The 15234-nt window shown below is 43.9% G+C and overlaps 1 protein-coding gene across 1 annotated transcript; it reads right to left on the bottom strand.

Annotated features, from left to right (window-relative positions):
• Positions 1 to 947: 947 nt before the first annotated feature.
• Positions 948 to 6023, bottom strand: gmnc (geminin coiled-coil domain containing). Its single transcript, XM_040039619.1, has 4 exons — positions 5599 to 6023; positions 4191 to 4276; positions 3507 to 3623; positions 948 to 2781 (listed from the first exon to the last, which is right to left on the bottom strand). Exons 1-4 carry the CDS (start codon positions 5729 to 5731, stop codon positions 1834 to 1836), a joined length of 1284 nt encoding a protein of 427 aa, XP_039895553.1. The 5' UTR covers positions 5732 to 6023; the 3' UTR covers positions 948 to 1833.
• Positions 6024 to 15234: the final 9211 nt, after the last annotated feature.

Below are 15234 nucleotides of genomic sequence, written 5' to 3'. Positions count from 1 at the left end.
TGATAGGTTAAGAAAATGTTTTTCCAAATAATATGAAAACAATTTCATGTTAATTGGACTCACATGTAGGCAGACGATGTTATCAGACACGTTTTCATAGATATGGTAGAAAAATGAGATTTTAAAGTAAAACTTTGCATTTGAAAACAATACAGCTACATGATAACATAAACAACAACAGCTTTGGGCACATTTGAATCAATTGTAATTTCAGCGATCATTGAAAAACTTTTGCTGAATTTATTGGTAGAAGGTTCCTAAAAACACACCAGTATGGAAAACGTGTGAAATATGGTTAACACCATCCACTGTGAACCATAAAAACGAACTTTTTCTGTTGTTTTTTTAAACCCCAAGTTTAAAACAGCAGTTATTTGTTTTAGTGATCATTTAAAGCTGGCTCAGAAAGTGAATCAGTCCTAATGACTCTTATGTTAAACACTGCGAGAAGGTTGGAGGGGTGATGGCAATTGTCATAATTAGTGTTTGAACTTGGTTTTGTTTTTTGATTCAGAGTAGTTTTACTTTTACTTGCTTTTACTTTTATTTCCACTGGTTCTTTTAAGGCACCAAAGTCTAGTGGGGTAGAGTTTGAAAAGGATGGTGGTTTGGGGTGAAATACACTCCTTTACAACAGTAACCTTTACCAGTTATGAATTATGACCAGGTGACAAGTTTGTGCACAACTGTGAACATGTTTATTTCTGCTGTAATGTTGGACATTTTAACATGACAGTCTGTAAGTGATGACGTATGAATTCTGCTTCTGGGTCCAAACCGCTCTGTGTTTATTAACGTTGTTGTGTTTATAACATGTTTTAATGCTTTGTATGTTGTTCTATTGAATCTGAACAGTCAGTGATCACTGTCGGCCTCTCTCAGTTTTTATTACCACTGTTCATTTTAAAGCTCAGTTTTTAAAACCTTTAACTTAGTGATGCCGCAGTGTTCGTTGGACTTTGGGACCTGAAGCAGAGTTTGGCCCCAGAAACGGCTAATGATGTCCGACTTAAAGGGGGGTGACTGCCTCATTTTTGGAGCCTCTGGTGGACATTAGAGGAACTGCAGTTTTGGGCACTTTGGATTTGGCTTAATTTCCAGCCCCAGGGCTTAATGTTGGCTTCAGCACATTTCCAATGCCTTGGTCCATTTAAAAGTCTCTCGTTGAACCATAGTCAGTAGGTCCTCAGCTAACTCGCAGGAGCCAACAAGATTTCAGAAATGAACTCGTCATCTGGTCATAATGGCTCTGGTCCCTCACTGACATTCATGTGATACACATATATGTATGTAGAAAATACAGATTCAAAGCAGCAGAAGTTTCAGTACTATTATATTTATGTGGCAGTTTCGAATACAGACTAAACGCATACAGGTGTTATTTTAGGCAGTTTTGTTAATTTGAATGTTTCATTAAGTTAAGATTACGTTTTTTTATTAGATCTATACTTAATAAAATGGTTTGGTTGCTCAGGCTCGTGTTTTTCTTTTCCAGTTGCTACTGTACTCTTAGCTTTTGGATTATTGAGTAAACAGAATGCAATCAAGTAATCGTCATTAATATAGGCATCATAAAGGCGACTTAAAGAGGTGTTTCCTTCAAGCTGTCATAGGACAAAGGTCTCTGAGCTGTTTAAACATCTGTCCGTGTGGTCTTCAAGATTAATCTTAGGGTCCTTCAAGGCATTTTTTGATACTCAGTCCAGAACATTGTCTAAAAGCCATAGTGAGTCCACTTGAACTTGCTGTTCTAAAGGATCAGCCTGAGATGTTTATGCAGTAAGACAACGTGAGGCTTTTAATTGTCTTTCAGAGTAAGGACCATCTGGTTTCCTACGGTTCTTGTCTGGGAACCCAGGTAAAGTTCCACCGGCCCTCCACGTCCTTTCTGACAAAGGCCTGTCCCTGGGGGAAGCTGTGGGTCTTGACGCTGCTGGACGGACTGAGGGACATGCTGAATGCCAAATCTGTCCGGTTGCGAGGCGTATGTGGTGCTGCCGGAGGATGACATGGGCTCGTTGGAATGAAGCCACTAGCAGAACTCCTGGGTTGGTCTGCACCTGAAGGCAACACGGGGATGGGGAAGACTCTTTCTGCTGGTGGGTTGAACTGGATCGTGTCTTGTGATGGTGTCTGGGTTTCTTGTAGTGAAGACCAGTAAGAGTGATGGTCAGCAGGATTTCCCTCCAGAGTCTGGACTTGACTGAAGGCAGTGAGAGAACAGGTCTCAGCAGACGGGGCGCTGTAGGTCCTGGTCGTGGCTTCAGGAAACTCGTAATGTGTGCTCACTCGAGTGGCAGTGAAGCCGTCTGGGCAGTTTGAAGCTGACTCAGGAGGATTTTCACAGTTTGCTTCTTGGCATTCAGCAGCACTGTACCTACAGCTGGTTCCATGTGTTGCTCTTTGACAGTAACTGTGGACTGAAGTGTCTGTGGATATGATGACAGGAGGGCCGAAAGAAGAGTTGGGATTGCATTCTGGGAATGAGGATGGATTGACGGCAGTATCGTAAACCAAACTCCTGAGGCTCCACTCAGAGGAGGATTCCTCTGATGTATCGATGGTGTCCCGATCCTTCAGTCCCAGAGTTCGAAGGACCCAGAGGTCCAGGTTTGGTTCTGAGCAAGCAGATGTCTCTAAAGACTCCGAGCAGAACTGGGCAGTGAGGTTCCTGCAGACTCTTTTGCTGATTTGTTGGGGGGGCGCTCGCTGATCCCCACAGAAACTGTCAAAGCAAGCCAGGCTTCTCTTCAGCTTCCTCCTCCCATCAGCAGTTAGTTTCTATAAGAAACAAGGACCGAATAACAGCAGCGTGTTATTATATTCTTTATCGGTGGCAAACATTTAATGCTTTGATAGAGCAAAAGACATTTTGGACTGATATAAAAGTGAACTTTGAAAGACTTGAGATGTCTCCAGGATTAGTGATCCATGGTTTCATTAACAGTGTCTGAATGTTTCAGTTGGCATAATTTGTTGTACATAATTTTTCTACTTCTGTACAAAACATATTCATGTTAGAGCTACAGGGTGACGATGGATCTGAAGGCTGATGGGGTTGGTATGAAGTCAGCAGTGATGTGGACCCATACCAGTTTTTGTGTTAACGTGAGAGCTGAGGCTGAGGGCATACCTGGTAGTTTACTGAATAGTTCCTACCTTCAACTACGACCACAAGATGGGCGTTACAAGCAGTTCAGCCTTAGATATAAGGTGAGGAGGTCGGCCATTTGGAAGACTAGAGCGTCCACATCGAAAGGAGGCAGCTAAAGTGGTTTGGGCGTCTAACTTGTTTCTCCTAGGCAAGTTATTTTTTCTCTTTTTGGGGGGCTATGACTAACAAGGAGAATCCCCCGGGCACACCCAGGACACATGAAATATGTCTTTATGACTCCCAGCTCAGTAGATGAAGATCTGAGTGTCTTTGTTTAGACTGCTGGTTTATTTCAGATCTCTTTTTTTGAATATGTGAGATGTGCTGTCAGTGTGTCTGATGCTGCACGGACCTTTGCCTTTTGTTCCAGGTTTCTCACAAAGGAGGAATTGAGGAATGCTCTGAGCTTGTTGTTCTCCTCCTGCAGCCTGGCCAGCTCCTCCTCCCTCTGCAGCAGAGTGTCCTGGAGCTGGAAGGATACAATCACATCACAGCAATGCAGATTATAAGGACGCGGGTATATGAACTGCAGAGGTTCAGTGGCACACATCGACCGGTTCTTTTGAAATGTGTTATGGTTTACTGAATACACAGCGGATCATCTGCCTCCGTCACACCAACCCTCTGCATTGTCCTTATTCACTACATCCATGAACCTCCTCTGAGGTCTTCCTCTTCTCCTCCTGCCTGGCAGCTCCATCTTCATCATCCTCTGTCCCTCCTCTGCACATGTCCAAACCATCTCAGCCTCTCTGACTCTGAGCTGTCCCTCTGATGGACTCATTTCTGACCCTGTGCATGCTCTCTAACAAATATTGCTGTCAGTTAGACACGCTAGATGTTTACGTTCACAGTGTACCAGCTGAAATAAGAAGAAGTGTTACAGTAGCTTACTCAAAAAGGAAAAAAAGGAACTGCTATACTTTGAGGGTCAGGTTGTGTCTTTTGCACTCCATGTTTAACCTCAGCTGCTGAGCTAACTGTAGTTCGTGTGCACTAAAACAATAATAAATTAAATGTGAGAACCTGTTGGTACCTGTTTGTTTCTCTGGAGGTGAGGAGAGAGATCTTCCGTCCACATCAGAGCAGCCGGAGGCGTGGAGTCAAAGACACAATGAGACTCTGAGAGGAAGACACACATCCGACTTTAAACTGGTGGCAGTGGAGGATTTAGTCAGATTATTTGCCCGGCTGAAGTTCTGGATTCAAAACCATGCTCTCAAAGTCAGAGTAGGCTTTTTATTACATTTTAACACAGGAGTGTATGCTCAAGATTGGAGCAACCTCCAGCTGGGCATTAGAGATTTGGTTCTTTTGAAACTTGTGTCCACATAACCAAATAAATAAATAAATAGATTTGTCTTAATGTTTCAGGCCCCGAGGCTTCCACCTGTGAGACCACCCATTAGTTGCTGAGATCCAATTTTAAACCCTCAAACTGAGGACTGATAGCTTGATTTAGACTTCTGCAGGAAATCTGGGTCCTAACTGACGTAACCAGAAACTCATTTTTCTCCTACACCACAACCTTGCACGCCATTCAAGTCTTTGTGGTATGCACCGACCCGACGTCTAGTTACATTTCTCTGGAGGTGCACATCAGGTTACATAGAAGGTTCCGGTTAATTACGGCATAATTCTGACACAGAAGCATAATTCATGTGTTAGCCGCCGCTATCTTAGCTTTTTGAAACCAGATGTGACAGGTGAGGGGCGGGGCTGACCTTTCATTCGCATGGTAAACCATGGCTCGCTTTGAGCTGACTCTAATGTGACCCTAATTTAAAACACCTTGGATTTAAAAGGACTTGAAACCAACTGCCGCGACCATAAATGAGCAGAAGGCTTTTATCCTCATAGACGTCTATATAATGACACTTCTATTTAAACCAGAGGAGCTGCCCCCTGCTGGCCATTAGTAAGAATGCAGGTTTCTTCCATTTCATCAGTACTGGTTTCACTTCTACCACATCAAAACTTCCTTTAATTGTTATTAAAAGTCTTCACGACAATGCGTGGATGGTTATAAAGTCCTTGGTTTTTGGTCTTGAGGCTCTGATTTCACATCAGCAGCATCTAGTGGTCGTTAGAGGAGCTGCAGTGTGGAGAAACCAGGGCAGGGCATTCTTGACAAATTGGACTCTTGGAGAAAGAAGAGCCTGAGAAAATTAAAAGATGAATCTTAATATAAACTGTTCTGGATGTTTCCATCTGCAGCAAAGAGAGCTGAGACAGATCGCTCATGTTGAACCTGCTGGGAGCTTCTTGTGTTTGATGAATGATCCTCCAGCTCGCTGATTCTCACTCTGCTGAATGTGGCATTTATAGAAATGTAGAATAATTCCTTCCATGAAGAATACATCGCAGTCAGCAGAGTACAGCTGCCTTCTGCATCCTCAGCCTCTCACTAACTGTTACTATCTGATGCTGTTAGTTGGACTCACCCCATTCGGGCGATGACTCGTCACGCTGCTCTCCGAGGTCACTGAGGTCAACGGGGTCATGGCCCCAAACAGAGGCCAGGGTTTCCATGGAACAGTCAACAGTGTCTGGGCTGAGAGCCAGGGCCTGGAGCATGAGATGGTGATGGTGAAGAAATGGAGAAGGACGGGGAATCCCTACAGAGAAACAAATGAAGGGAGGGAGGGAGTGTGTTTTTATACTTGTGTATCTATCTTTGTGGGGGCTGTTTAATCCTTGTGGGGACACGTTAGCTGCTCCACACTTTGGCTCACGGTTTCAAAGAGTTGTTTGAGGTTCAGACTAGTGTTGATATGGTGACGATCAACACTTCAGAACGCAAAAGTATATGGACACCTGAACACTGAGATATCTGTACAACATTTATTCAGTGATGCTGTCTGCCCCCTACAGGCAACAAGAGGGACTGCAGAAACTGCAAGGCTGTTTTCGAGAATAAAAAATGTACCTAAAGAAGTGTGGCTACTCTTACAGAACAGAAGAAATCTTTTCTCCTCACCATGAAAAATAGAGCCAACAAATACCAAAACAAACAGCCATTTTTATTCCATTTTTCATTGTTGTTTTGGTGTATTTGGACCGACATTGCTGCCAAAACTGTCATAAAACTACTGTAGAAAAGGATCTACTACAGAAATGCTCCAGGGGATGTTAGAAGGCCACTCCTGTAAACATTTCCATGAGAGTGCACCCCTACAGGTCACAGATCACAAAACAGGAGCAGTAAAACTACTGCCTGCAGCAATACACAATGGGGAAAGTACACACACTCCAATTAGTTGTTGTTTTTTTGTTTTGTTTTTTAGCTCATTCTGCACTTAAAATGAATTTAATACAACATTTTAAAATAAAATCCAAGTATTGGAAATTTATAAATTGGAATTCTGGAGTTGAACCTGGAACTAAATCATCTGATATTTAGCGTTAAATTTTGGGGGCAGTTCAGCAGGGACTAGAAGATATTTCACCCAATGCTGCACATGTTTTTAATATTCTTGCAGCCGTCACAACCTTCTTCATGGTTTATTTCCTTTGAAAGCGCTTCTGCAAACCAGAGTGTCCACTTTAATTATTACCCCTTCACCCATAATCCCATCTAGTCCTTTTACTGAATATGTTCAGAATGACTGTCATTCTGAACATATTCAGATCTGATTCATAATAATAATTTAAAAAAACATAAATATAACAAAAACCTTGTAAAATATTAACTGAGTGTGTGCCATGCATCATAGAGCTCAGATATTTTACACAGAAACTCTTCAAAAAACATCAGAGATCTGCTTCTTATAGATTTGATTAGATTTAATGTTCTACATGCAGAACCGTTGCTTAACAGAAATCCCACCACTGTGTTGTTTTGGTTTTTGTGCCACCCCATTTAAAAACGCCCGGAGACTCCCCCGTGTCCCTTTGAATCTCTTAATTCAGACAATTCAGGGGAAAATGGACTCTAACCATGGGGGGTGGGGGGGTTACTTTAGTCAAAATACTCTCACTACTTTGTAAAACTCTTATTTAACACAACACTGTATTTAAAGTCTTTGTAATCCATCTGAATGAGTGCATGAAAATCAACTCATAAGTCTTTTTTTACATTTCTGATTAAAGATTCCCACTTCCTGTGGGCTCCCTCATTTTTAAAAGCCCTGGAAACGCCCCTGACTGTAACTGTTATAATCATTAAATGTGTAAAGTACCGGCATAAGAATGGATAGTTAAAAAACTGAACACTGGATTAAAATAACTGCACCTTTCTCAGTAAGCACAATCATTTTAACCGCACAGATATGAAGCTGTGTCCAAAGCTCCCCCCAAACCTTTTAAATAAACCTGTTTAATAAAACCTTTTAAAATCTGTATTAAAACTCCGCTGCGGTCTGCGCCTCTCACTGCACCTGCGTTAAAAAAGTCCACACTTTAAAGCAGCTGCGTGTTCATCGTGTTTTCTACCTGCAGAGACTCAGAGCGCAGGAGAGCCGCGGGGCGCAGAAGTCTTCCCGGGTTTTCGGAGTGCGTGTTGCGCGTAAAGCTCAGCGGACTCTCGCTCGGGTCCCGAAAGAAGCGGTGACGGGCTGAAATGTCGCGATGCCCGGTTGAGGGTCCGGCCAGACTGCAGCCAAATGCAGCTCTCACACAGACAGGTGTGCGTGTGCAGATCCGTCTGTGCAGTCAGCTGTCGGGACGGAGCTGAGGGTCCCCCCTGCAGGCACGGCGCGGAAAAACTCCAGTTCTGAGTTCATTCATTCAGGCGAAAGCGGGCTCAGTGCACTTTGTGGAATATTCAGAAAAGAGCCACACGTGACAGGATCAGTGGGCAGACTGCAAACACCATTATGTGATACTGTCAAACACAAGGCTCTGGGTCAGATTTAATACATGTTAAAGAAACACAGCTGTAGTAAAGGAAAACAATCTCAGCCAGATTTGCGCTATAAATGTGTAAAATTACAGAAAAGGTGTTTTTCTGTAGTAAAAGTGTGGCAGTGGGACCAGAGAGAAAAGGTGAGAAGCTTTCAGTCCGTTAATTGTTTATTACTCATTACTTTGGTGGGGTGTGAATGGGAGTACGGGGGTTGTTCTCAGCAGGACAAAAATCACGAAAATTAAAAGTTGGAAGTCCAAAATGTTTGCGCTCTTTCATATTTTAAAAATGTCGTCCAGATGGTCGCATTGGAGTCTCTGCTGGGCCGGTTCTGGCCCTGGGCCTCATGTTTGACACTCATAAGGCCCAGTCCTTGAGCAGTCCTGGATAACTAAGACTTCTGCTCCTGCCGTGGAGGCGAGCGATGGGAGGGAAGAGATGTTTTCAGATGTGGTTGATGGAGCTGGAATGAAAATGGATGGATGGATCAGGTTTTAGGTATTAGGTACACCTGTTCACCTGGTCTCCTTAAGACAAACGTTTCATTAGCCAATCACACAGCAGCAGCTCAGTGCATTTAGGCATGACCAGGATGCATGTTCACAGGTTTGAATGCAGAGACGGAGCAAGTGTAACCTGTCTGCAGCTGCTAGTGCTGCGATTCATCACTGACACACACACACACACACACACACACACACACACACACACACACACACACACACACACACACACACACACACACACACAGAGTTAATCTGCAGTCTGACAGCAGGTCTGTTAAACTGCAGCAACAATTAGGAGTCTAATTCACAGACCGGCATTCCAGAGAGGTGACACATTAACGGAGGAAGAGGGACGAAGAAGAAAGGGAGGAGGAAAAAAAGAGGAGGTGCGGGGAGATACATGATTTATTTTTATTTGAGTACAATACAGCAGATTATGCAGCGACCTTTGAGCTCTCTGCTGGGTCAGAGGTCAGAGGTCGGCTGCAGCAATGGCTCTCAGGCTCAGATCGTTTACTCTGGTCTTGAAAGTCAAGATCAGGCTTCTGATGAGCGTCAGGCAGCTCTTCACCACCAGCCGAGGGACAAATCTGTTCCCCCACCCCTGCTGTGAGACTGCTAAACCATTAAAAATGACTTTCCCCATCAGCTTTTGTGGCTGGTTAAGCACTTGTAGATGGGGTGGAGGCTGGGGGGTTAATGAGCTCCACCAGCAGACCTGCTGCTCATCAAATAGCAGCAGTGTGAACACAGTGGCCATATGCCGAGCCTGCAGGAGAGGGCAGGTTCAGCACACTCATGGAGGAGGCAGTTAAAGGAGCTTAAGAGTTAAGATTTCAAAGTTTCCCAGAATGAATGAAAAACCTAAAACTAAAACTAGGCGTGACAAACATTTTATTCACTGAATTAAGAATAAAAAGTAGAAGCAGAACTAAAACTGTTGTGTTATATGATTGTTGCTTACCTGCTGAGGCTCTGGTCATTTTATTTACTGACATCTGAAAAATACCATTAAAATATAATAAAGACTTAAAATAACACTGAAACTGATCAAAACTAAACCAATAAAAGCTGAAGTGAAACGAGCAGCCAGTACAGACAGGACAGTCTCAGATTAACTCCAAATTTATGGATTGATTTGCATCACAGGTGGGGTCTGGAAAAAAATGGATCTGGATCCAGGAGTTGGACATTGTGACAAACTTGTTCCAAATCCACCATCACAGCTTCAGATACTGCTGGGATGTTCTTCCCTCACCGGGGAACTATCAGCTCAAGCACTGAAACGACTCAAATACAAACAAAGACAGCTCGTCATTTCAGCATTTATTAACAGAGATGCGTCTGACTGTATCGGTCTCTGACATCACTGGAGGAAGTCTGGTCCACTCCTCTTCACAGCGTTGCTTCGGTTCATCGAGGTTTGCAGCATTCGTCCATGCACAGCTCTCTGAGCTCTGCAGCACTTTGATTCTTTTCTTTTTCAGTCGTTCTGGTGCAGATCTGCTGTGCTTGGGTCATCAGCCGTGGGACAGATGGCCTCACACTGGTATACGGAGGAGTTTGTGGTCCACTCAGTGACTGTGAGGAGCCGAAATCCTCACCCCTCAACCGCTGTACAAGCCTGCTGCTGTCAAACATGTGTGGCTCTGTGGCACAGCGGGCAGTGGGTTGGACTTCTAGGCCACTTTTGAGGAAGAAATTCAAAGGTTGTAGGTTTCCCCTCTGAGCTCCATGGAGTAAGGATGGACTCTTGGTTCAGCTCATGCTGAATGAATAATTACAGGGTGTAATATGTCATGTGTTGTAGTTCATCGGAGGTTTGGGTTACGTAATTTTAAGACCTTCTGAGGATCAGATGATCTTTTATTGTCTGCTCGAGCTCAGAGTTGATGGTTAGTTTGTAGTTTTCGTGTCTGCTCCTTTAGTTGCTCTTTATTAATATCAACGTTGTATTTTTAATAATCATGACACATCGTGGCATCGCATCTTTCTGTGATGACCTCCACACTGATGAGAGCTCATCACAACTGTGGTTCAACGGGTTCTATGGAAACTGCAAACATCCACCTTGTGGTAGCACCAGAGGAAAAGTCAGAGGTTCGTTAAAGTCAGCAGCGCTCTGTGTGTGTGTGCGTGTGTGTGTGTGTGGGTGTGTGTGTGTGGGTGTGTGTTTGGGAGTGTCGGTCAGCAGGTCACCCTCTCAGCTCCTCTTTGAAGTGTCTCCGTTGCAGCCGGCCTTCGTGCTGAGCTCTCATTCACAGCCGCTGGATCAGGACGCCCTCTGCCAATTACACGGAGCCTCCGGGCTGCCGTAGCTCACCAGCACGCGTCCGACAGGCAGCAGGTCGGAGGATTACTGACCCACCGAAGCCAGCTGGTTTAGTTTGGTGTCTGCTGAAGTGTCTTTGGGCCAGGCACTGAAACTCTGACATGGGTTCCTGTGCAGCTTCATCATCAGTTCAGTGTGAATTTATTTGAGTCTTTAATGAGAGCAGTGAGGGTCCAGGCAACAAGTGCTGTTTGTGTTTTAAAAATATGCGTGTTAACCTCTTCATCAGCACCTGATCCGGCAGGCTTCAGTCCTGGAGCACTGGAGCATGTGAATTTAAAAAAAACACACGACCCGACAACAACAAAGGTGCACAAAAACCTAAAAAACTACAAATGTAAAACAAAAACATAAAAACTCAAAAAATTACAAAGAGGAAAAAAGAAGAGACACAAAGTGAAATATCTAAAATAATTCATGAGTCACGATGACGTCTGCAAACACTGAATATTTTACATTTATGTGATTTTAGACAGATTCACGTCGGCTGTATTCAGAGTCATAGGAACGAAGGATGTGTGTGTTTGTGTACGTGTGGCTGTGAAGAAAAGCTCACGTGTTTTAATGTCTGCTGCTTTTAACACCTTCAACCTGCCTCCGGTGGCGGCAGCAGTTAGCCGATAATTACCCCTCTGCAGGGCAGTATGGAGGGCTACAGGTGGGCTACCTGGTGGTCTCACACAGGTTCAGTGGGACAGATGTTAAATCCCGCCCGCCCTCCTCCTTACTCCTCCTCCCTGCTGGGATCCTAATAACAGTGGGCCGGGCGGCAGGATTTGTTGGACAACAGCGGCGGCTGCCTGACTGCCAGCAGCCTGTTCTCTGCTGGACGCCACCTCCACCTCAGGTGCACCCAAATCTGACCTCGCTGTGATTAAACAATCTGCTGCTTCACTCAGAAAAGTTTTAACTGGATCCAGGAGAAGCCGGTGAACCCACCCAAGATGGTAACCATCGACATGACCACAATCGGGGAACCGTAAACCACATTTCAACACTCCCACACCAATAACAACCTTCACTCGTCAACCACAGACCCTCATACGTCCCCGTAAACCACGGAGTCTGTGCTGTACACCACACAGGAATGAGAATGTCTGAGCACGAGCTGCAGGAGGCATGAAAGCCTGAAAACCTCCATGCAACAGTCACACTGAGTCCAAGTCCAAGAAGAACTGCAGCTGTTCTGGAACGAGGGTTAGGAAGAATCCCAAGTGCAGTTTTTATAAGGTCCAAACTGACCACGAGCTGTAAACGTAAAGATGAGCTGCACGTGAACAGCACTGATAGCGAGCTGCAGAGGCCGTGAATGACCACTGAAGAGTGTCAGAGACTCGAGTCCGCTCGAAAGAACAAGAGCGATGCAAAAAGACGAGAGTGTCGTCCAACGCAGGACGAAATACGGCCAACGCGCTGCTCGAGGTCACGTTTATGGCTGCATGAGAGGAAAGAAATCAATCTCTCTGTGTGTGTGTGTGTGTGTGTGTGTGTGTGTGTGTGTGTGTGTGTGTGTGTGTGTGTTAACCTGCCTGGTTAAACCTGAGTGTCTCCTGTGGAGATAAGCTGAAGACACACACACACATTAACTACCCCCCTCAAAACACAAACATGGACACACAGGACATGTAATATCCTCGTTACACACACACATTCATGCATGCATGATATCACACACACACACACACATCACACCCGGCCATCACACACACACACACACAGAGCTCTGTGTGTGTGTGTGTGTTGCTGGCTGCCCGCCTCGTGCTGCTAAGCTTCTTTTACGTGCACAATGGCGCCCTGCTGGCAGCTCAGGGCCAATTAAAGCCCTGTGAGAGAGAGAAACACCTCCAGGCGTCTAACCTCGATCGCCCATGGTTCTGATCTCTGAGGCGGACCAACCAGCTGCTTCACCTCCTGCATGAAAGCAACATGTTCTCATATTACATCAGTTTATCAGTCTGACAGGTTGGCAATCAAATGTCTTTAACACATGAAAAACACTTTGTGTGCGAATAGACGGTAACATCACCTGAAACAGCTCAAATCTAAACGGTTGAGACGTCTCTGCTCCACGTGCTTCGATGCCTCTCTAACACAAGTTCGCTTATTATGTTAGTAATGGAGTCAACCAATCAATAACCTCAGTGACGCTCACAGGTCTGGACACAGCACAACTTGTTTAAGGGACACATTCAGCCTGTAGTCTCTGCAGAACAGCAGAAGGCATCATGTCATACCTTTCAGATGTTTATCTTAATCCATAAAGTGCCTTTGAGATGTGCAAGTCAAATTTAACAACCCCAAATTCAACAAATTTGGAAGGCTGTCTAAAACACAGAAAAAGAATGCACGCTGTAAACTTGATAAACCAATATTTCACAATACGACAGAAAATATATCACATGTTTAAATCAAGACATTTTACAGTTTTTTGGAAAATGTGCTCTCATTTTGAATTCAAGGGCAGCAAAAACGTTTGAATGTCTGAAAGGCTTCTGATATGTTTTCATGTTCTATTGTAACTAAAGTTGCAGTTTTTGTTCACATTCGGCGCAGCGTTTTTGAAACAGGGTTTTTAAACTAAATTAAGTTTGCGTCCTTTAAAGCAGGGGTGTCGGACTCCAGGCCTCGAGGGCCGGTGTCCTGCAGGTTTTAGATCTCACCCTGGGTCAGCACACCTGAATCACATGATCAGTTCATTACCAGGCCTCTGGAGAACTTCAGGACATGTTGAGGAGGTCATTTAGCCATTTCAATCAGCTGTGTTGGATCAAGGACACATCTAAACCCTGCAGGACACCGGCCCTCGAGGCCTGGAGTTCAACACCTGTGCTTTAAAGGATTGATTGAAGCAGGAGGATGCAGGTGGAGGTCATCGTGGTTCCATGTTTCACTACAATACATTCAAAATCTGTTTATGCTGATGATCTTTGTATATATGAAGGTTTTCACCAGATCTGATCTTATTTAATACCTCATTTAAAATCTTTACATTTTTTAGTTCCAGCTGTGTTCCCTGATGTTTCCATTTTTCCAATTACCTGTGTGTGTGTGTGTGTGTGTGTGTGTGTGTGTGTGTGTGTGTGTGTGTGTGTGCGTGTGTGTGTGTGTGTGTGTGTACACTGAGGTAAAAAAAGAGGTCATCAAGGTTAGTTTATGTTTATTAACTCCAACCTCTGATTCTGCATTGTGGGTCTGCTTTCTGTTTAAGCAGACCCACAATGCAGAATGACTCTACTTCACGTTATTCCTGTGCACCAACTCGAGGTAAAACATCTTTCTTTACCATCTGTACATCCAGCCTCTGTTCATATTCTCTTCTTTAAAGGTTTGTTGAAAAATAAAGAATTTCCTTCAATCAAATCAATCATCTAAAGGTAGAAAGTGAGGGTTCCCTCACAAAGCATACTTTCAGTGATGATACCATCTTCTATAAGAGCATATTTATGTTTCAGAAGAATAAAGAGCCATGACAGCACATCACCCCGCAGTAATGTTTGTCTTGACCATCTGCGATTTATCTTTGATGATGTTTTTTCACATTTATTTCAACAACCTGCAATAGAAACAGGTCAAAATGACAGCTTATGTTCCAAACACCACTAACAGCACAGAGGAGTCAGGTGTCACCCAGGCAGCGTGCCGATCCCTCATTCAGAACAATATACCAACACACCTGGTGACATCAGCACCAGCAGTCCCTCTGATTGGCCGTCTGTATGAGCGAGCTGATTAGAAGAGGTCAGCAAGTGTTTGAGTGTGTGAATGAAAGTGTGCCACTACTGAAGCGTGTTAAACGTTTGTACAAAGCGTTCTTCCTGTTACTGAAAGGAGGGGAGATTTGATCCTCCTGTAAGTGAGGCAAACCTGTATGTTGTCAGTCAGTTTCAGGTGGTGTAACTGAATCGCTGTAACACGATGCTGTTTGTTCTCTAAACACTGGAGACGATCACAGAACCATTCAAATGTTTCTCCGTTTAGTGGAGACAGAAAAGCAAAAACAAGCTCAAACTGTTCTGAGAAATTTCAGATTTTAGTTTCAACAGTTTAACTTCCTCACTTTGAAAAAATTAATTCAAATTTTCAAGTTGTTACATTATATTTAGTAAATCTTTGAAATGAAGAGGTTAATAGATGGTTAAATGATGCCACTGTTATTTAGAAACTTACTGAATTAAATATTTCCAGTGAAATTATTCATACTGAAAAATTCCTTCTAAGAGTTAGAGTTAGGCTACTGAGCTATGTGCAACCCATAGCAGCAGGTTTGGAAATCATGCCTCATACTCAAACAGGGTTTGGTCGACTAATCTGCTAATCGGTCTACAAATCACCCCGCCCAAATCAGTTGATGAGTTTGTATAGTTTTTATATGTTCCTCTTAATTATACATATTTCT

Source organism: Simochromis diagramma, unplaced genomic scaffold (genome assembly GCF_900408965.1).
Source record: "Simochromis diagramma unplaced genomic scaffold, fSimDia1.1 OVJJ01000031.1, whole genome shotgun sequence".
Classification (NCBI taxonomy): domain Eukaryota; kingdom Metazoa; phylum Chordata; class Actinopteri; order Cichliformes; family Cichlidae; genus Simochromis; species Simochromis diagramma.
The sequence above is the reverse complement of the archived record's forward strand: the minus strand, read 5'-3'. Positions and strand labels throughout refer to the sequence as shown.